The sequence below is a fragment of the Procambarus clarkii genome, chromosome 78, assembly GCF_040958095.1.
Source record: "Procambarus clarkii isolate CNS0578487 chromosome 78, FALCON_Pclarkii_2.0, whole genome shotgun sequence".
Taxonomy (NCBI): Eukaryota; Metazoa; Arthropoda; class Malacostraca; order Decapoda; family Cambaridae; genus Procambarus; species Procambarus clarkii.
This window is the reverse complement of record NC_091227.1, coordinates 18,876,002-18,898,710: the sequence shown is the minus strand read 5'-3', so window position 1 is coordinate 18,898,710 and position 22,709 is coordinate 18,876,002. Positions and strand designations below refer to the sequence as shown.

General features: G+C 36.6%; 1 protein-coding gene across 3 annotated transcripts in view; it reads left to right on the top strand.

The window, feature by feature from the left end:
* The first annotated feature begins 3,259 nt into the window (after positions 1-3,259).
* Positions 3,260-22,709, top strand: part of AGBE (1,4-alpha-glucan-branching enzyme) — a 25,477-nt gene continuing 6,027 nt past the window's right edge. For 2 of the 3 annotated variants that reach the window (XM_045727322.2, XM_045727321.2), the window contains exons 1-15: positions 3,260-3,624; positions 4,799-4,968; positions 5,927-6,042; positions 7,812-7,838; positions 10,987-11,115; positions 11,401-11,545; positions 13,296-13,386; positions 15,155-15,364; positions 16,013-16,084; positions 17,215-17,386; positions 17,531-17,740; positions 18,377-18,548; positions 19,906-20,090; positions 21,075-21,182; positions 22,104-22,244. In XM_045727322.2, coding sequence (XP_045583278.1) covers positions 3,521-3,624; positions 4,799-4,968; positions 5,927-6,042; positions 7,812-7,838; positions 10,987-11,115; positions 11,401-11,545; positions 13,296-13,386; positions 15,155-15,364; positions 16,013-16,084; positions 17,215-17,386; positions 17,531-17,740; positions 18,377-18,548; positions 19,906-20,090; positions 21,075-21,182; positions 22,104-22,244 — 2,052 coding nt within the window. In that variant the 5' untranslated portion in view covers positions 3,260-3,520. The remainder of the gene's footprint in view (positions 3,625-4,798; positions 4,969-5,926; positions 6,043-7,811; positions 7,839-10,986; positions 11,116-11,400; positions 11,546-13,295; positions 13,387-15,154; positions 15,365-16,012; positions 16,085-17,214; positions 17,387-17,530; positions 17,741-18,376; positions 18,549-19,905; positions 20,091-21,074; positions 21,183-22,103; positions 22,245-22,709) is intronic. The other variant, XM_045727323.2, reaches the window with a different exon arrangement.

Genomic DNA, 22,709 nt, shown 5'->3' with positions numbered 1-22,709 from the left:
CTCCCAATCAATTTGGTGAGCTTTTTCTGACAAATGCACAAACAAAGCATTAGACAATTGGCCATGTCTTACAGAGTATTTATGTTGCGATATTCTACATTTTAAATCTTTAGATGTTTGCCCGACATAGAACTTATTACATTCCTTACAAGGTATTTATTTATGACGCAATTATCACTACGAGGGCTGTTCCTAACTAATAGCTTACCAATAGTGTTTTCGTAACTAAACAATACATCTATATTCAAAAGTTTCAAGGCCTTGACAATATTCTCAAACCCAGAGAAATATGGTAAACATAACACATTCTTTGGGCGAATCCTTTCACTGCATACATTATTATAATATGTACGACGAGCTTTGTTACGACAAACTTCCAAAAAATTCAGTGGGTAACAAAGCTTAAGACCAATCGAATCAATATTCTTAAATTCTTCGTCTAAGAATTCTGGACTCACAACTCGAAGAGCTCTTAGATACATTGAAGAAAAAATTGACTTTTTTACATTGTATTTATGCCCTGAAAAATAATGAACATAAGATAAATTGTTCGTAGGTTTTCTGTAAATACTAAACTTTAATGATATATATATCATTATATATATTTATATATATTTAATATATATATATATATATATATATATATATATATATATATATATATATATATATATATATATATATATATATATATATATATATATATATATATATATATGTTAGGCTTATACCAAGGTCTCACAAAGGTGCCACAAAGGTGCCAAATTAAAGACTGGGAGCTGCCGGCGCGGGCCCAAGGGCTGCTGGCGGCCCTGGCCAGGCTGAACTTCCGCGCCCTTATAATCACCATTGTTTAATAATCTTCACAGGGAGAAACAACTGGTAATATAGGAATAGTTTATTACAACATACACGGTAAAGAAAACAGCTCGGAAACTAAGGAAATAAAGCTGCCGAAATAAGAATAAAGTCCACTTCAAGTTCACGTATGTTTATTGAGACAATAAAAAAATACATCTCAAAGGGATAGAGTAGCTTAGGCTATTTCTACCCCCTCTACTTCAAGTCCCTCAAGGGGCGCACAAATTCAGTGAGTACAAATACACAAATCACATTACAAGAATCCCATTTAACATAGCAGGTTAAAATAGGAAGTACAGCATATAAGTGTTACAAGTGAGTTACAAGTTACAAGGGAACAAGTGAGAAGGCGGTGGAGGCCAAAACCGGAATTGCACACTGATTTTAATGCAGATATGTCGTTATTATCATATTATAAAGATGTTAAGGCACGAAAACCTTTTTATTCGTTAAATTGTATAAGGCAATTAAAAGAACCTAACTCACAGCCCCTCTGTTCTAGTCCCTCAACATGCTAAACATATACTCACTCTACACATTCTCGTGTGCTATCTACATGTACAAAACCCTTGTTCCTAAATGCTTATCTTGATCTGAAACTTTTCCTTGATAGGTGTAATAGAACTCATGAGTACCACACCAGAAATAAATATCTATTTGATATCCCCAGAGTCAGGCAAAATCTGTGTAAACACTCCATGCAAATTAAAGGGGCCCAGTCTTTGAAACTCACTCCCTGATGAATTAAAAAATTGTCCAACCTCTGCCTTGTTCAAAAGTAAAACCAAAAGGTACCTAATTTCATCCTCATAGTTTCCTACCTTGTGCTTCAAACTCACACTATCTTGTACTTCCCCAATATTAGTAAAGACTAATTAAGTACTTAATCTTTACCAGTATAATCACCCCTTTCAATTTATATTGTTGATATAAACCTTACCACAATGTACTTTTTCACATTACCATATATGTTAGATAAGGACCTGCCCGAAACGCTATACGTGTTAGTGACTTTACAAGAATGTAAAAATATCATTAATGTAATATCACCAACCCATTGTAACTTGTAAATAAAATTAATTATTATTATTATTATTATTAAATATTATTTGAATTCATGTGCTAATTATATGATAATGTGCCATCTGTTTATTCATATTCTTAACTTATTATCAACTTCTGTTGCCTCGATTTTGGTCGGGGTTCGGGGTGCACAACAAACTACCACTCACTGGTTGAATAGGGGATGCTTAATGAACTATCCACCTCTGGCGCAAAAAATCAATATATATATACTATATCAATAATCAATATATATACTATAATAAAATAATCAATATATACTTTTTTTTAACCTAGAAGGGGTACCACCTCCGGTGCAATTGTAGGGACCCATAGCCTCGGAGAAGAAAATAAAGAGTACTCAGAGAAGACCTTGTGGGTCCTCACTGAACACTTTGATATTTTCTTCTCCTACCACCCCTATTCTTTTGGTATGTGTGTATATTTATCTAACTTTATTTGAAAATGTCATTACACAAAAAAAAGTTACAATATTGATTACATGCAGGGTACAAGGCTGCTTGTCACAAGTTGAACAGCTCCTCCAGCTCCTCAGATGGCGGGCAGGAACCATGGATGCAGTGAGCATTTCCTCTCTGGATTGCCACACTAAGGCGCTGAAAAAGTATATATATATATATGTCGTACCTAATAGCCAGAACACACTTCTCAGCCTACTATGCAAGGCCCGATTTGCCTAATAAGCCAAGTTTTCATGAATTAATTGTTTTTCGACTACCTAACCTACCTAACCTAACCTAACCTAACTTTTTCGGCTAGCTAACCTAACCTAACCTATAAAGATAGGTTAGGTTAGGTAGGGTTGGTTAGGTTCGGTCATATATCTACGTTAATTTTAACGCCAATAAAAAAAATTGACCTCATACATAATGAAATGGATAGCTTTATCATTTCAACAGAAAAAAATGTGTGAAAATATATTAATTCTGGAAAACTTGGCTTATTATTCAAATCGGGCCTTGCATAGTAGGCCGAGAAGTGCGTTCTGGCTACTAGGTACGACATATATATATATATATATATATACATATATATATATATATATATATATATATATATATATATATATATATATATATATATATATATATATATATATGTGTGTATGTGTGTGTGTGTGTGTGTGTGTGCTTGTGCAGAAATAATAATAATAAAACAATTAACATCGTGTAGTGTACTCTATATATCAAAATATATTACTTTGAAACCCATATATCATTCACTAAAAAAAAAAAAAAAAACATTGGGCTACTCTTATGACAAATTCGCTACTTTTAGACAGTCAGCTCGCTACTTTCAGCATTTGAGATCTGGCAACCCTGCGGTGGCAGCGACGTATAACCGAGCTCGACAAACGCCTCATCTCCTCCTCTCTTATTTTTACCCTTCCGAGGAGCACCACCCGGCTGTGTCACCCCATCCCAACCCTGCCCCTCGGCTCTCTGCAGGTCGGAACAGGTTCCCGAGTGAGTGACACGCAGACAGCGGCGCTAAAGGGCAGGATAAACCAGTAGTAGTGTGACTAGAAGCGACCAGGACGACCGGTGGTAGAGGGACTAGAAGCGACCACAACAACATGTTGGACGTCGGCGACCCCATGAAGGTGGAAGTTCCTAGGCTAGACACCTTGCTGGCCAGGGACCCTTACCTCAAGGACCACGAGAGGGAGATAAGACGCAGGTGAGGAGCCTCTGACACCTGTGACGGTCTCTCTCCCTGCTGGTCAGCGTTCAATCCCCCCCCCGGGCACCATTCCTTTCCCTCCGTCCTATCCCAAATTCTTATCCTCGTACCCCTTTTCCAGGGTTGTCATGGCTTGGTGCTTTCTCCTGGTGGTTACCCCACAGTCGTGCAACACCTGTCGCCTCCAGGAACTATGGCAGGTGTTGCCGTGGTGACCTTGAGCGGGTGTTGCCGTGGTGACCCTGAGCGGGTGTTGTCGTAGTGACCCTGAGCGGGTGTTGCCGTAGTGACCTTGAGCGGGTGTTGCTGTGTTGACCCTGAGCGGGTGTTGCCGTGGTGACCCTGAGTGGGTGTTGCCGTGGTGACCCTGAGCGGGTGTTGTCGTGGTCACCCTGAGTGGGTGTTGTCGTGGTGACCTTGAGTGGGTGTTGCCATAGTGACCTTGAGCAGGTGTTGCCGTGTTGACCCTGAGCGGGTGTTGCCGTGGTGACCTTGAGCGGGTGTTGCCATGGTGACCTTGAACGGGTGTTGCCATGGTGACCTTGAACGGGTGTTGCCATGGTGACCTTGAACGGGTGTTGCCATGGTGACCTTGAACGGGTGTTGTCATAGTGACCCTGAGCGGGTGTTGTCGTGACCTTGAACAGGTGTTGTCATGGTGACCCCCGAGCGGGTGTTGCCCTGGTGACCCCGAGCGTGTGTTGCCGTGGTGACCCCGAGTGGGTGTTGCCGTGGTGACCCCGAGTGGGTGTTGCCATGGTGACCCCGAGCGGGTGTTGCATCATTTTCACATTAACTTCCTGAATTTACTTGAATTTACCTAAGGGCCACCATCTCTGTAGTGGCCTTGATGCAGAGAGGAAGCTGGCAGCTTGTCAAAAGTCTCCATTTGTTCTGATGGTTTTATTGCTTAAATTGCAGCAGTATTTTGAGATTTGTAGCTTTGGCAGGTAGGCAGTGCCATGGGGTTGTAACCTTACGGGAGATCTGGATTAGGGAGGCTGCTCTGTACCTAGTAGCTATTTTTCTCCATTAATGTATAAGGAGCAAGGTGCTGAATGGTTTTCCAATCTCAGGGCTTTAAAATATTACTTATTACCTCTAATCTTGTTTATGCCCTCAGATTCATATATTTATGTACAGGTTATTACTATTTTTTCCCTCCCATAAGGTATGGATGCTTCAAAATGTTGCTGGATAAGATTGACGAAACAGAAGATGGGCTCGAGAAATTTTCCCGTGGGTACGAAAAGTTTGGTCTACATGTGAATCCAGACAACAGTGTGACCTGCGTCGAATGGGCTCCCATGGCACAAGGACTTTTCCTCAAAGGAGATTTTAGTAAGGCACAGATGAAATGTGTGTGAAATTAATATTTTGCTTTGTAATATCATTACAGTACCAATAAACAGGAAATAAAGTTTACTAATATTACTGTTGAAGTTTGCTGGGATTTTACATAGGTAATACATGCAACTCTCTATTTGCTGGATCGTTGATAATTATCACTACACAATAATATTCAATATACTTTGAATATTCAGAGGTGCATTGAATCGTTCACAAAAAAGAGCACCATTTCTCTATCATTTGAGAATGACAGGAGCAGTTTAAAATCACTTCTATGGAAGTGATTTTATCCTTCTGGAAATTATTTTTCATGTGTCGGGGCAGAAGTAATATTTGTAAATATTAAGGGATACAATATTAAATTTACAGTTCTTATTCCCTCACGTTTAGCACCATTGGGTCTGTCAAGTAACTGAATGTATACAATTTTGTCCTTGGTTAGGGAAACCTCGGCTGGCCAATTATAGGCTTCTTTTCTCTTGGTGTGTATTTACTCGTCTATTTTACCATTTCTCGCATTGAGTGAAACCTTTCCCACATTAGAAATTTGTAAAAAGTTATAGTTGGTACAGCAGGATCAGTTAAACACATTCATAACTACTTTAAATAAGATGATTTAGCTGTTAAATTTCTGAGAAAAATTATGGAAAGCTAAAATCTCAGAAACAGTACTTCTCTGCTTTGAAATAGAGTATAGTATGTCAATAGATTTTATACAGGTGATGAGTCACAATAACGTGGCTGAAGTATGTTGACCAGACCACACACTAGAAAGTGAAGGGACGACGACGTTTCAGTCCGTTCTGGACCATTCTCAAGTCGATGAGAATAAAATCTATAGATTTTATCTTGCATTTAAGAAAGTATTTTTGACAGAGGTATAAAATATTTATTTGTTCAATGCTACAAATTCTTTGCATTATGTACTTAACTATTCTGTGGTCTGCAGATAGCTGGAATAAATTGAGTCATCCGTTTAAAAAACTGGAATATGGTAAATGGGAAATAAACATACCAGCCAATCCAGACGGTTCGTGCCCCATTAAACATGCGTCACGAGTGAAGGTAAGTGTTCTAGAAATTGTGTACAAGGTACAGCATTCATGAGTGTTGCAGTGAATCTACTGTTAAAGAGGCAGAAAAATTAATTAAATATTTTGCTAACTCAGTTGCAGCTTGTACTATGTATTAACTACATGCACTTTCCCTGTTAGAAAAGTGAGACGTTTATGTTTAATCATCTTGTGCACATGCTTTAATAAGAAAATGTTTATTAGTGTGATAGTTTATAATTTGATTTACTGTACAACCTCAATTCAGCAAACTGTATGGGACCAAACCCAAGTCATTGCAGCGGGGGATTTTTTGCAACCGGAGATGCTGCAAGGATGCATTTCCCATACTCTATGGGCTAATTTTACTTAGCAAAATTTTCACTTTAACCTGTAATATAATAGACAACTACCAAATGCAGACTTCTACAAAAAAGTTAACCACATCTAGCACATTTCTCATGTCCTCAGTTTCAAAATTAATTTTCAAAAGATAGTAGGGCCATACCCAAGTGAATGACAACCTTGCCAACTCAGAATGAAAACAAACCATAAAATTTGGTGTTAAATATTCTCAATAGCTTTCCCAAGGCTCCAACTGCCGCTTAAAATGTTGGAATTCATCTACAAAAATCATCAAAAACATGATTGGAGCCACATTATCAGTGTTACCATGTATACCCTAATATTTCCTGTGCACTATTGGCCAATTTCACTGGCAAAATTTTCTCCAAATGAGTGAGAAAATACAACGCCTAATGTTGTATTTATTTTATGCGAAGCGCATCAATTTCTGCTAACAGGCAATGTTATAGCCGTAAGGCTTTGTGTTTTACCCTCCTAGGAACACTGAGGCATATCTGACACCATTGCTACTGTGGCCTGTAAATCAATGATACATAACATAAAATCCTGGTCCCCACCTGCCCACAACCTGCAAACAAAGCCAGACAGGTTTTGAATGTATGGCTATAGGGCTAGATAAATTTGTGGTGGTATCAGTGTTGTTATATGGGGTAATTGGTAGTAACCTAGATGGTGGTTCAACATTTAGACAAGGTGTGATTTGCTGATCTCTCTCTCTCCTACGTTATGCTTGGAAAGGATGTAGAGCTTAGGTAACACTTTTGTCTTCATTCTGGGCTAAGTTGAGCGTTCCCAAACTCCTTTACACCAAAACTAAACTTGGTGGGACATACTTAAAAATTCACACACTGCACTGGTGTGGAATGTCAACCTGGCATGACTGAGCCAGATCCCAACAGAGGTTGGTAGAATCCCAGTTTGGGAAACAACCTAATGAGGATAACTTAGAAACAATTCATGTATCTGTGATGCAAAGTACAGGTATCACCATTTCAGTTTATACGACCGGTATATTTTTTGAGAATAGTGTTACAACTAGACTTGACAGGTTTAAAGATGCAGGTACACTTGCAATGCATGTTAACAATTGTTATTTTTATTGCTTCTTAATAGATCATATTTTGCACATTACTATTAAGTTGGTGCTGTGTACATATTATTTGCTTGTAAAATGGATCATTCTTTTCTCAAAGTACTTCTATATAGCTTTAGTCATACATTTTATGCTTAGAATTGTAAATATTGAATGTATTATAACCACATTTGCTAAAGAATGTAATAATGCCATCATCATTTGCCAGCATTTTTTTAATACCTGTATAAAATAATTTGGTAAGCTCAGACGTATCTTACTGTTGAGTTATCTACTAGAAATAGCAAGGAATTCTAATCATACAAGCCAATTTTATTTTCTAGATTGGCGTGATGAACACAGGCGATCAGGTAACCAGAGGTCTTGTTGCTTGGGTCTGTGGTACATAAGACACTAAATTTTTCTTCAAAGTACTGTATTTATATAGTAGCTATTAGAATGTCAATATAATTTGTTGGTTTAATGTCTGGCTTAATGTAAGTCCTTGTAATGTATTATCCTACTACAGTATCATTAAAAAGGGATTTGTTAACGTGTTATAAAAAAAATTTGCAAATGATTTCAGATTATCAAACTCCATCACTTAATGTTATAGCCAACACCAAGCCAAAAAATTATTTTACAACTAACAGTAAAGTTAACACGAAGGACACTGCCACTCTAGTGCAGATTAACTTTGGGGATTAACTTCCTGCATCCTTGATTCTCGCTCGAGGATCCCAGGTTTGATCCTTGGGTAGGACTGAAGTGGTTGGGCAAATTTCCTTTCACCTAATACCTCTGTTGTTCACCTAGGAGTAACTAGGTACCCATAAGATGGGCAACTGTTGTGGGTTGCATTCTGAAGGTGGTCAGTAGTTGATCTTAGGGATTTCGATAAATCTAAGTACAGGCTTCCTGTCCCTGACAGTGGGAATTATGAATTCTTTATTGAATTATAAATTGAATGTGGAGTCCCACCAATTCTGTTGATGAAGTGCAAATTTTTGTATACCTTTTGTTTACAATTTCTTCAAACATGCTTTGGGTATAATTTTGGGGACACTGCTGTTGAAGAGTTGCATCTTTTGAGGTAAGGAATATATATTCAGAAACTTGTACTGTACATAGTTTATTTAAACTCGCCCAAGTTGTATGAATCATTAATTTACATTTTATTAACTTTGCTCTTGTACCCAGCTGTATATTTTGTGGTTTATTCACTCTTGCAGGCATGCTAATGCTACTTGCTTGTCCTTCATTGTATGGCAGAACTTTAACTTGTCATTTCATTACATGTCCTTCTTATCTTTCTGAATTTTCTGTTTTATTAAGATATGTAAGTGTTCAATATCGTTGAAGCTATAGTTGTACTTTCCCATTTCCTTGATGGCACTTCAACTCATATCTGTTTTGCTTTTTCATAGTTTCTTCTGGTTATATGATGCTCTCGTTTTCTGTGGTATTTTTGGGAAATGTGGTAGTTACTGTCTGTGAAATGATGTGCTTCACTTGTGGCTTGGTTTACTTGAGTAAAATTAAATTTCTTTAATACCTTCAACTCTACTGCATCGGTATTCTCTGAAGATGTGAGCTGCATGTAAGAAATTTCAGATTCTAGTACTATAATAGCATGTGAAAAGTCAATATCATGTTTAGCTTATAAATAGGGTGCAAAGTATTCAGGGTGAAGGGAAGTTCTTAAAGATACTTTTGCAAATGTCGTAAAAAACGATTCTTCGCGGCAGGGGATCGTATTCCAGGGACCATAGGATTAAGGACCTGCCCGAAACGCTACGCGTACTAGTGGCTGTACAAGAATGTAACAACTCTTGTATATATCTCAAAAAAAAAATTTTCTCTTGCTAAAACCATCTTCAATTTTTGTTCTGGTGTTTATATTCGTCTTGCAAACTACCCTGAGATATTGGGAGAAATGGAAAACAGAGCCTCCATAACCTCCAGTTTGTGCCTGTATGATGGTGGATCATTGTTGCTTAGAACTTCGAGAAATTAGAAGGGGTTGTAGAAACAAAAGCCTGATGGCCAAGACATTGGCTACCAAGGTGCTTGATCAACTGGCTAGATATTTTGAAAGACAAAAGACTTGTTACGCCCACAAAAAGCACCCAAACTACATGGCACAAAACCACTGAAGTGAAATAAATATATCTAAAAAGTTAAATGAAGCACTTGATCAAGTTTGGTCTTGCGCCTGCACAATCATCATTTGCAACTGGCAGAAAGTTGTGCCGACCTAATGCCAATTATAGAGAAGAAAGGTCTTGGCGCACTATGCATGGCGGCTGCCATCTGGTGGCAGTCAGAGGAAGCAGTCTGGTGGACAAACTGACTATGGGAGTGCTACTTTGCATTCCTTGTGATGAAAGGTAGAACCTGGAAATTTGTAGTGAAATTTTAGTAATTACCCTGAGCTGGATTTGACTTTACTATAGTGCCTTCCTAACACCAGTGTGAATGACTCTTCAGGGACATTTGGAAACATACCTATGCCAGTGTCACCCTGCCTTGACTGTCATAACCATGTTCGTTAATACCTTCAGTGATCTTCCTTTAGGGAACATTGAAATAGAGCAACTTGTAAAACTTGTGCTAAATTTTGTAATAAGCATGTAAAAGCAAGCTTCATAAGCAAATGCTGTCTGACAGACAGTGTCACTGCTCTAAGCAATAAAAATATTTTTTTCTCAGTTTAAGAAGGTGAATATAAAATTTCAGTAGGAATATTTGATAGGTTTTAAATGGCAATTTGCAAGCAGGCCTTTACACCTGGTTTTATGAAGTGGTGGTTTGACGTTGCTGGAGCATGAGGTGCTGGTTTTATGTGAAGCTGCAGCATGATGCCTCCCCACCTCATAAAAAATGGGAACTGGAATAATATATAATGTCATCATATACTGCACTTAAAAAAAATTTTTATGAAGGCATATTTCATGGGAGTTTATTTTTTTAGGGTCATATTAGTAGTCCAGTGATCATCACCTGACATATCCAGCTATGAACACCTTTTTTAATAGAGCATTCTGAATTAGATTTGCTTTACAGAGATTGTGTTGTCAAATGGCTGCTTCAAGAAGGATGTTTTTCCGTCATTATTACTGGGAGCACCGATATAATTTATTGTATTCATAATTGGCACTTTGAAGTTGGTATGGATTCTGTGGCAGTTGATTCCCACAGTTCAGTGTTAGTATAAGATAGGTTTTCACATCAGTGCATGGATCTAGTGATTGGTCATACTGCTCGGGGTGTTTGCATTTACGAGAAAACAAATTGCAAATCGCATAGTATCTCGATCTCGATGGTGAGAAAAGTTTTTGTCAAGTACTGTTCAGTAGTTGTTTATAGGGGAAAAGGGCCAGTTGACCAGCACTGGCATTGCATCTCTTAATTGATTCATCCAATAATTGTTTAAAAATTCCAATTTAAAGTTATTTAAAATTATTTTTTGTATTTCTGCTTATACTGTTTAAACAAGTAGCAGTATTCATTTCTCAGATGGGCCTGCTAACTCCAAAGGACAGGATGGAGGACAGATTATGCCCCTGGGCATCGTATGTGGTCCAGCCCCCCAAGTCAGAGGGCACAGCATTTCAGCACCACTTCTGGAACCCCCCACCTCAAGAGGTAGGCATTGGTTTTCTTATTCTTACTACGTAACTATGATGCCAAGAATTGGGAGAAGCTGCTGGTCATTAGCCACTTGACAAAATTATTGGATATCCCAGTGAAGAAAACATTAACTTCTTGGCAAAATCTATACTGTGAACTGAGAGATGTTAATTATAAGATAACGTACTATAATCTAGTTTGTAGCCGTAGTGCCTACCGCTGAATTAATAAAAATGTCGGTGGCTGATGTTATACATTCTACTTTATAGCATTGTTGTTAAATATTATCCTTTATTACAGCGATATTCATTTAAACACCCTCGACCTCACAAACCAATGAGCTTAAAAGTGTACGAGTGTCATGTTGGTATTGGCACGGACCAGCTTAAAGTTGGAACCTACAAGGAGTTTTCCAAGAATGTTCTTCCTAGGATTGTGAAACTGGGTTAGTTTTATTGTGTTTTTGTTTACATTTTAGCAATTCAACTGTTTCACATCAGCAAGCCTATATGCTGTGTATAGTTCAAGATAATCTTTGAAAGATGCTGTCCTGCTCTCTTCCACCCTCATATTCCTGCTTCCTTCCAAAAGATATAAATATGTTATGGTGTTTTTGTAACCCTTAATCTTTGGGCATCATAATATAGAAGCAGCACGTTATTTAGCTCTTGGTCTCCCGACGTCGTTGTGTTGACGGGTGAGCACTTCTCGAGGCTTACTCGAAGGTAGATATTTTGTACTTCTTCTTGAATGCTGGTTACAATTGGAGCATTTATGTTGCAAAATAAGTGGTTTTTGATAAAGTTTCCATTTGTTAAATATCTGGCTTAACTGGCAGGTATGATTTTGGACCAGAATTCATCTGCCACTTGTTTTGATACCAGCTATGTATTGAAGACAAAATATAACCAGACACAAGACACACAAGATGTACATTACATTACTACACTGTGTATGTGAATAAATAATGTTCGATGGAGGATGTTGGGCTTAATGTAGGTGCCAAAAATACTCCTTGGAAAATGGTCGAGGTCATTGATTGGGATCTGGTTCCTACAATACACTATTTCATAAAATATCCGAGTATAAGAAGGTTTTGTGTGGGGAAAATTCGATGGATATGTTTTGAAAAAAGAGCGTATGACTTTTTTTTTTTTTTTTTTTAGATATAGTGGCAGATTTTGCTGTGATCATTACTAAATATTGGCAAATATTATATTAAGTATGGGTTTCATTGAGAAAGAATGTTCCTTGACAATCATTGATGCCAAGTAGGGTTTATAACGTCCTAAGTTGAATGAACCTTCTTGATACAATTTTAGGCTGGTTTGAGTAACTTCTAATGCCTTCCTTGCACCAGTATCACCTAACGGACATATAAAGACCCATGTTGCAATGTTTCCAATGTCGATCTGCTTGATGTAAGGTAGGGGCTTAAGATGCATTCTCGTTCATATGGCATAAGCGTTGCTTGTTGCATTCATGAAAGGACCAGCTGAGCATTTGTTAGTGAAAACATGTGCACAAATGATGATAGACACATTTGAAATGTGCTGCCAAGGTAACAGCTAGTGTGTGCATGTGAAAAAGATGCATTATAGGACCCCTTTTCACAGTCCTCGGTCTTCCTGCCTACTGTTCCATTGTTACTGAGATTCATAGTATTTTATCATACATCCTTATTCCATTTGATTGGGTTCTGTCCTGTATTTCAACATTTAACACCCATTTCTGGTCATAGAATATACTTAGACATATTTATCTTTTAAATTGGACATTGTTCTTCATTAATTTTAGAAGGCACCTTTCACATTGGTTACGCATCTTTCATGTATACCAACGAAATAACAGCTTTCTCATCCTTTGTTGTCATTGTGGCACAAGTGTGCATTAATGCAATCATTGTCTGTACTAATATTTTGATCAATGTTTTGTTTCTGAAATGCCTGAATTTGTGAGCAAGTTTATTAACATGCATCAAAACAAAATTTAGAATGGGTTCTCACTATGCAAATCAAAGACAAATTAGAGAGCCTAATTCAAATAAATTATTTTTTTTTATGTTCACTTCTTATGCAAATTTAATGAAATAGGTATAGGCATGGGAACTCAAAATTACAAAAATATAAAAATTGACTTTAAATTTATACAGAAATAATTATGCATAAAATATTATCATTAACATGAATTTTCAGGTTATAATGCCATCCAGGTGATGGCAATCATGGAGCACGCATACTATGCCAGTTTTGGTTACCAAGTCACCAGCTTCTTTGCTGCTTCAAGGTGAGCCCCACTACATAAGAGTACATACACTGGCAAAAACATACTACAAGGTAAACAAATCCACAAAGGCCGTGATGAGGGTTCAAACTTACGCCCGGGATGATCCCAGACGCTTCCTTAGTCGACTAGGCCACGACCTGGTTAAAAGAATTACGTACTCTTGCATACTACAAGGTACTGTACATGTATGAAGAATGATTAAGGAAATGTTTTGTCTTCAAAGAGCACAGGTATTTGGTGTCATGATCTCTTATCATCTTTGGCATCTTATATTTTGTCTTGTAACATGTTGCAGTCTCTACTTTTGAGAGAATAGTACATAGTAAGTTCTGTAGGTCTTTCTTTCTGTCTATTGTTAGTGCCTATTAAGAAGACAATGCTTTACAAAGTAAAGAGTAGTGTAGCGTAATCTCTCTAACAGACTTGATTAGGACTCAAGATTGTCTATTTTCACCAAGGATTCCAGCCCATCAAGCATTTTGTTATTGCATTTTTCTAAACCCAAATTATAGAATTCATCTTTGTGCATTGTGCACAACTGCTAAATGTTATATAAGCAGCACATTTTAAATATACTAGGGGTAAATAGATGAAAATTTTGCAAAACATAAGAGGGGGGTTGCAGGGGTCTTTTTAACTTGGTTTAGAGATGAGCGAGTTACCCCTTTTAACCCTCTGTAGGCATCGGGCAGATGTATGCGGGAGAGTTGCATACCTTCTGAGACAAGTAGGATAAAAGGGTGGGGGTCAGGAGAATCCGGGTGATCCTACTCAGACAGTTGCTTTTCATATTGACTCAAAAGCAGTATTTCTGAGCTATCTGCTTCCTGAGGAAGCCCAGGTGATTGGTGTAGGTGGCAAGGTATGTCAAACAGTTGTTAGCGAATGCCCTCATTTTCCAGTCACATGCAGTGCCAAGAGAATGTACAAAACAGTTATGAATTAATGTCATTATGGACTTCATTGAAATATTCAACAACTTTCTTACATTGCTAATGTCTGTACTGGAACTGTTTAGAAAGTTCCCTGTTTTGGCAATGCTAGTTAGTGGCACTATCCTGATTAGCATGATGTTATCCAAGACAAAGGAGACTTCTTGCCAGGGAACATAGGAATGATATGAACATCACCTTTCATACCAATTCAGAGTTTTTGTTCTAGTATGTTTTTGGATGCCTAATTCTAAATGTGAAAGATGTGTTCAGCTCATGTTAGTCAGTATAAGGAATGATGCATGATTAATAAAAGTTGTGTACTTATTAGGTGAATACAATACTACAAATTTGTACATGCCAAAATTATGATGAGACGGGAAGGGAACTATCAGAAAGAAGTGCCAAGCTGTTATGACTACTTAGAATTTGAAAGGGATCAGGATAAGGACCTTCCCACATCCTTATCCTGCAGTTACAAACAGATACAAACTAATTATGTAATTATAAACTAATTGCAATTACTAATCACATTAATTGCAACCTTGCTTGAAGAAAACTACTGCAGTATTGGTTTATTTGCAGTATGTATAGAAGAGCCGCTGGAGGACATAAAGGCTGGTAGTATTGAAACCAGATGAAGTAATGCCACAATAGTGTACAGTAGAAAGTAATGCTCGTCGATACATTCTCTCATTTGGTAGAGAGAGGCATTGAAACCAAAAACAACTTGCAAGTTCCCACATATTATTTCTCTCTTTTCATTACTGTATTATCATACATAATGTCTCATAACTCGATTTCATGATAAAAACTATGCAAACCATATTTTTCAGCCGTTATGGTACACCAGAGGAGCTGAAGGAAATGGTTGATACAGCACACTCCATGGGTCTGTTCGTCCTTCTGGATGTTGTGCACTCGCATGCCTCCAAAAATGTGCTCGACGGACTTAATGAGTTTGATGGCTCGGACTCGTGCTATTTCCATAGTGGTTCACGGGGAACTCACTCTCTCTGGGACTCGAGACTCTTCAATTATTCCAAGTAAATAATATTTATACGAGCATGGTAATCAGCGAGGAATTAATATTTTAAGTTTGCATCCAATGATTAATTATAGTGTACATCATTTTTGTAATATAGTGCAGAGTATTTGTAATGGTTTACCTTAGTAAGAGGCAGTACTTTGGCAAAAGTGAGATAAAGCAAGATATAGTTGAGTAAAAAGTTATATTGCCAGGATTTTAAATGTGTTGAAAAGCAGTGTTCTCTATTTTAATCTGTTATATTGTTTTGACTAACACTCATTAGTAGGAAGTGGCTCATGCCTGAAACTAAACCTTAAAGAAAATAATAATATTTTAATTTTAAAGTGAATATTTATTAGATCTATCTATACTGATGTATTAATGTAGCTTTTTACATCACATTATATTCTGCATACATAAAATTACAATATACATTAACTGCAAATGAAAAGTCACAATAGCATGGCTGAAAAATGTTGATCTAACCAAACACTAGAAATTGTAGACGACGACAACATTTTGGTCCGTCCTGGACCATTATCAGTTGACTTGATAGTGGTCCAGGATGGACCGAAATGTCGTCGTCTCTCTACAATTTCTAGTGTGGGGTTTGGTCCACGTTAACTGATTTCCAGTCATTAAACTTTTTATTTAATTTTGACAGTTGGGAAGTGCTGCGTTTTCTGCTGTCCAATCTGCGATGGTATCTTGAAGAATACAAATTTGATGGTTTTAGGTAAGTGTAGTAGATGTTTATTTCAATATCTGAGGTGTCTGGCAGCATGAATGTTGGAAAAGCATTGGGGAAAAAGGACTTTCATTTTGTGGTAAATTGCAGACTAAAAGGCCATTCGCAATAGAGGATGCTGTTATTTATTGTTCTTTGAAGCCCTCTATCTTGTTTTCCCTGTATACTTCTATTTCTCTTATATATAATGTATGATGCAGTCCTCTTGTCATTTTGTATATTTTTTTTAAATTACATTTGTATAATTTACATAAATTTCTTCATCGAATGTTTCGGTACTTCTTTTAAATCTCCTATACAGTATTTAGGGGTGATTCATGAAGATTAAAATCACTAAGAAGCACAAAACTAACATTCCTTCGGAATTAAATTATGTATAAAGAGAAGAATATTTAAGAGTGCTTGGAACCTGGAATAGTTTGCAGTTTGTATACAATACTTTGGCGATCTTTTGTATAAAATATAATTTGGTATCTCACAGGGAACTCACCTTATAAGTTTAACCAATTTTTTTTTATTTTTTGTGAGATCACACACACTCTTCGAGGTAATAAGTACCTCTTATGTCATCAGATAGGATGCATACACAGTCTGGCACGACCACATTTCAAGGTGTTTGTGCCACAGGGAACTTTTTGAACATCCCTGCAGTCATTAATCACTGGAGTGTGCACCTGTTTAATATGACAACTCTGTGACGTGCACAATTTTTTGAGACTCCAATCACGTTCTTAGCCATTTTCTTAGATGACGTAAAATTTGAAGAAACGGTTAAAATCTTGGGAAAAGGTATTTAGCATATTTTAAAACTACTATGGTTCATACTCATTTCATTTAACATTGAAAAATATAGTGTCTGGCAATAAATAGGCAAAAATAAGCCAAATTACTGGATCTGTATTGGGTTCAAAACAATATAATCTTGTTTTAGAGGGTGTACCTATACTGGTAATAATCATGTAAATGAACATTATTTTAGCTATTATGCAGTTCAGCATTATAGTAGTATTAACCATGCAACTTGATATGAGTGATGATATATAGATACAGTTATGTATAGAAATATCATATAAGCATTTCTCATCTATACTAAATATACTTTTATATTTTGACCACAGATTTGATGGCGTGACATCCATGTTGTACCATTCTCATGGTATTGGAGAAGGTTTCAGTGGACATTATAACGAGTATTTTGGGTTAAATGTTGACACGGAAGCTCTTGTTTACCTTATGCTAGCTAACTACATGCTGCACAAGCTGCACCCTGAGGTCATCACTGTTGCTGAGGTAGGTTTGTCATAAGTATCCTTAGCACAGTTTTCTTTGCAGTACAGTATCACCAAATTCATTTACACTATATTTAGCATTTTTTTTTTTTAACAAATGTTGGTTTTGTTAAAGGTGAGAAATTATTTCTCTCTATTTTTACAGGACGTGTCTGGAATGCCAGCCTTGTGTCGGCCAGTTGAAGAAGGTGGCACTGGCTTTGATTATCGCTTGGGAATGGCAATCCCTGATCACTGGATCAAACTGCTCAAAGAAAAGGCTGATGATGACTGGGACATGGGAAACCTCTGCCATACCCTGGAGAATCGACGTTACATGGAGAAAACCATTGCTTACGCTGAATCTCACGATCAAGTAGGTTGTGGCTATCCATTTTAACACGCATTAAAGTACAAATTATTGAGACGTGTCATTGTTGTAAGTAACGGATCATTGGCAGCGATATCGGTTAACCACCGTTGATTTAAATGGCTCAAGCAGTTGGCTGTTATATGGTGGAGAGGTGAGCATAAATATCAGGTGGTCTGTTTAGAAACCCTGTGCAGTACTTGATTTAATTGTACTAAATATTTAGCAGTATTTTCGTATACAAATTTATTTAAATTGTTCAATTACGTTTTTCCATAAATTGTCATCTAGCAATATAGTAAGTAATATTAATACATCATTTTTAGTCAGTATTTTGTACACTGAAGTAGGGAAGAAGTTTAGAAGGATATGCAAATTTGAGTTGGATATAAAATGCAAATATTTTTACTTTAGCGATTGTTAGAAATTTTTTTATTGGCTCGGTAACTCCACAATACTTGGACATTATACGTATTGACACATTATATTGGTAGTTTTCCTTAAGAATTAGTTTTCTTAAGTTGCCAGTATAATATATTTTGTATATTTGTGTTTGTGTATCTATGGCAGTGAAAGTGCTCCAGTCAAAGCATTAACCATGTCTTGTCATATTTGTTTACATTACAGTAACATGTATTACAGGCTCTTGTGGGGGACAAAACGATCGCTTTCTGGCTTATGGACAAGGAGATGTATACAAGCATGTCTAAGTTGTCTCCTCCTAACCTGATCATTGACCGAGGTATTGCCCTTCACAAGATGATCCGGCTCATCACACACGGTCTTGGTGGTGAAGGCTATCTCAACTTTATGGGTAATTATGTCAACTTACTGTCTTCTCATTTTATCAGTGGAGTTTTGTTCCTTAGCTGGGTATTTGTTAATATTGGGAGTTATGTTTTTGAGGGAAGTTACTTCCCTGGAAACACAAACAGAAATTCTCTCTATTTTCCGCTTGTTACAACTTGTAATAAGTTGTTACATCTTGACTTAATGTGTTTATGACGTATTAGAATGTTGTTACAACTTGCTATATTGGTTGTTATAACTGGTTAGGTGTTAATACTTGTTCGAACGTTGTACGAACAATGTCGTAGTTTCGGTGTGTGTTTGGCGGGTTAACTCTTTAAGCGTGGGTTATCATCATACATTGATCCCCAAGGTAATGCAGCTATCATATGTTGATATTAATTATCATATAGTTTATATATATATAAATATGGTTATATTACTTGCGTAAGATGTAATGTAGTTAACCAAGACCAATTAAAAAAATCTGCTTATGTTTTTGTTTGCTATGTGATGTGGTTATCATGTACAAGTGGCTTGCAGTTATTGTCAAATCACACTTTGGTGTTTCCTGGCAGTGTTTGATTCCATTTCTGGGTAACTACCTGACAACATAGCAGCAGAGGAGTGGGTTGCACGATACTTCCTTTGAGCCAGGAACAAATTAGCATGCAATACAAGTGGACTTATTACTTTTCAGGGTTATGTACAGTACTCGGGCACTATTTTGTCAGTTACTTGTAGATAAATAGTAGTTGATGGTACCATCTACATAAAATACTTTGTGTACTATATAATCTAATTTTGTATACATGGAGCCATAAATTTTATTTATTGAGTTGTTTGTGACTTTAGGAGTTGCAAGTCATGACCTTACAAATAATCATTTTCTTCTCTGTTTAACAATAATAAAACAAAGTGTATAATATATCCCAGCAAGTTATGTTTAATGTCACATGTCTTCTCAGTAGTTAATTGTAGATTGACAGTGATAAAGTATGCATTATATTAGGAACACATTTCTATCACAATACTAGTATGTGAATACTGTATGGTATTGTGCTTACTTGTGATTACATTACTTTATCACTCTCTATACAGTATATGTTTGAAGCCAGAAATCCTCAAATAAATTATCAAAAGTATGAAGTTAAATTGAAAATGAAGCGGTATTCTGACGTTAAACATTTCTAGTGTATGTAAGGCATATATATACTCTACAATATTAAGAAACCAAGGATCTCGGACACTAATGTGTTATTGTATTCCTTGTCTTTATACAGATAATGTTCTGAAGCAGTTAATATATTTTACAATGTGTGACTTGACTACTGTATATAATCTTATATATACAGTATATTAAAAATATTATCCATCCACAGGCAATGAGTTTGGCCACCCAGAGTGGCTGGACTTTCCTCGAATTGGTAATAATGAGAGTTATCACTATGCACGGAGACAATGGAATGTGGTCGATAACGATCTGCTCAAGTACCAGTTCCTGAATAATTTTGATGCTGCGATGAACAAGCTTGAGGACAAGTATGGCTGGCTTCATGCTGAACCAGTAAGCATTCCTGGATCACAATTATGCTTTAGCTTTCTTGTATGGATTGTGTGGGCTGGGTGGCATATTGTTTGGGGCACGTGTATTTGCAGATTAACCTGGAATAATACTAGTTGATTTGGATTAAATGTTGGAATATTGTCCTAGTGGCACAAGGTAAATTATTTGGTTTTATCAGTTGCCAATTCAAAACTGTGCTGTGCTACAGAATCCAAAGTAAGAGGGCAGGTGGAAGATGTAGGATATATATCCAGATTTACAAAACTAGCTAACAGAGGAGACACTTGAAAGTAGTAACTTCAAAACTAAAAAAACCAGACAAGAAATTAGTAAATATGAGATATTATTTACACACAGAAATCACAATAGTGTGATGCATCAAATGAACAAATCCACAAGGGCCACAAGGTTCAAACCGTCACGGCCCTTGTGGATTTGTTCATGAGATGTTATTAATTAATCGATAGCCATTTACTAACTTTGTGTTAAAACTGCTGTAAGTCATAGTTGGAAGGTAAAGATTTAAGGATAAAGGAATTGTCATTATCATACAATGAATAATACTGATACTGTATCAAATGTGTTATAAACATTAAAATAAAAAAACGAAATAGGAGACAAACTAAGCCCCCTCCCACTGTGGTGTATTGCATATGATCATGAATGTGAAAGTGGAGCTCTCAAGAACAAGATGATTGATCAATTATAAAGATTGATAATATTGTTAATTCGATCAATTTTTCCATGGGTGATAGTTTTCTTTATACAAATTAATCAATTAAACATTGAAAGTGCATGTGTTGCTGTCTTTGATGATTATTAATACAGTATTGGTAATGTTTTCTTTTTAAAAGGTTGAGAGGGAAATAAATAACACATGGCATTATAAATATCAATAGTTAAAATAAAAATTAAAGCACTCCTGAAAATGCTTCAGCTTGACAAATACTATAAGGCAGTTCTTTTTCATTTTGCTCGCGCCAGGGATACACGAGCACCAAGCATCAAGGGGATAAAGTGATAGTATTTGAGCGTGGAGCCTGCGTCTTCGTCTTCAACTTCCACCCCAGTCAGAGCTATAGTGATTACAAGGTAAGGTGTTCGGCACATTGCATTTAAATTTGTTTCCGTTGTCACTTGGCTTTCATTCGTGTGTCTTTGCTACAGTATTCTTTAATATAAAAAGCTTTATAGAGTAAACCCTTGTACCATTTTAGTCAAAAGATAAATAATTAGTTTCCCATAAACAAAAACTTAAAATATTTCTTTTTAAAGAAATATCTTTTTTACATGATTAGATCTTGAAAAATCATACTAGATTTTCATAATACAGTACATATCTTATACTAAAGGCACAATTCTTTACATTGTAATAGTCGCGTTTAGTTGGAATTGCTTCGTTTCACCATAATCATCACCGTCAACTCCCCTTTAACAACTTTGAACTGACATCTCCCAAATCATTAAGAGAACAGAGATTGGAGCAATATAGTAAAAGGAGGATATAGCTCTTTAAACATAAATTCTCTCTGCCCAGCCTTTTTCTTTACCATGTCCCTTGTATTGTTTTACTCAATCTTTGTCTTCTCACATATTCACCATGTCTGCCAATTTTCTGGCATTCCTCTTCCTACCTTCAATTCATCTATACACTCTACCAGTCTATCATCCGAGGGGTCAGTCTCAGATTTTCATACAACTGGCAGAGGAATTAAGGAAGATTATGATTGTATAGATTGTGTAACATTAAAACAGTAAATGGATAAATGACAAGTCTTTGTTGTTAAGACTTTTCATTTATGTGGATTATTAGCCAAAAATGACAGTTTCATTTTACTGCATTTTTTTTTTTTTTTTTTTTTCATGAAAATAATTACCAATATCTGTGTTTAATTTAGGTGGGAATATAGTTAAATTACTAGAAACATTGGAAATAAACATGAAAGCGTTCTACAGCAGTTAAATTTGTCTTTTACTGTTGCTAACTATTCAGCATGTTTGCCATTTTGACAGATTGGTGTGGGTGCTAGTGGAAAATACAAGATTGTTTTAGATTCTGACGATGAAGCATTTGGTGGACACAAGCTTATAGATCATAGCACTGATTTCTTCACTAAAGAAGAACAATTCAATAATCGACCACGCTGCCTTATGGTGAGTATCGCGCGTGTTTGCTGCTTTTGTTGAATCCTGTATATACTTAATAAAGTTTTGGTGCACAGTAACTATTCCTGGGTGACAGACCAGTTGATCTTGGTCACCCATACCTTGTAGTTACTGTGTGATGGTTTTGGGGCTTATCCTGAAGAGAGGGCTTATTCTACTCTAGAGAGCTAGAGAGAATCAATGACACACTTGCTGAAATGTGTCATTGATTCCTCAGAATTTCGCTCATTTCTTAGTTGTCATCTGTGAAAGTTCCCTCTCCCTTTCGCAGGGGCCCGATACTAGATGTTTTTAATCCTGATTTTGCATAGGAGAAAAAATATTTCGGATCTCTCTCCTATTTCACTCATGGCCTTTTGACTAAGTTGGAAGGTTTGTATGAATTACCTCCATTGTTGTGATAGTGGAGGAGACCAGGAGAGTCGTCTGGTATTCAGCATGAACACTCAATTC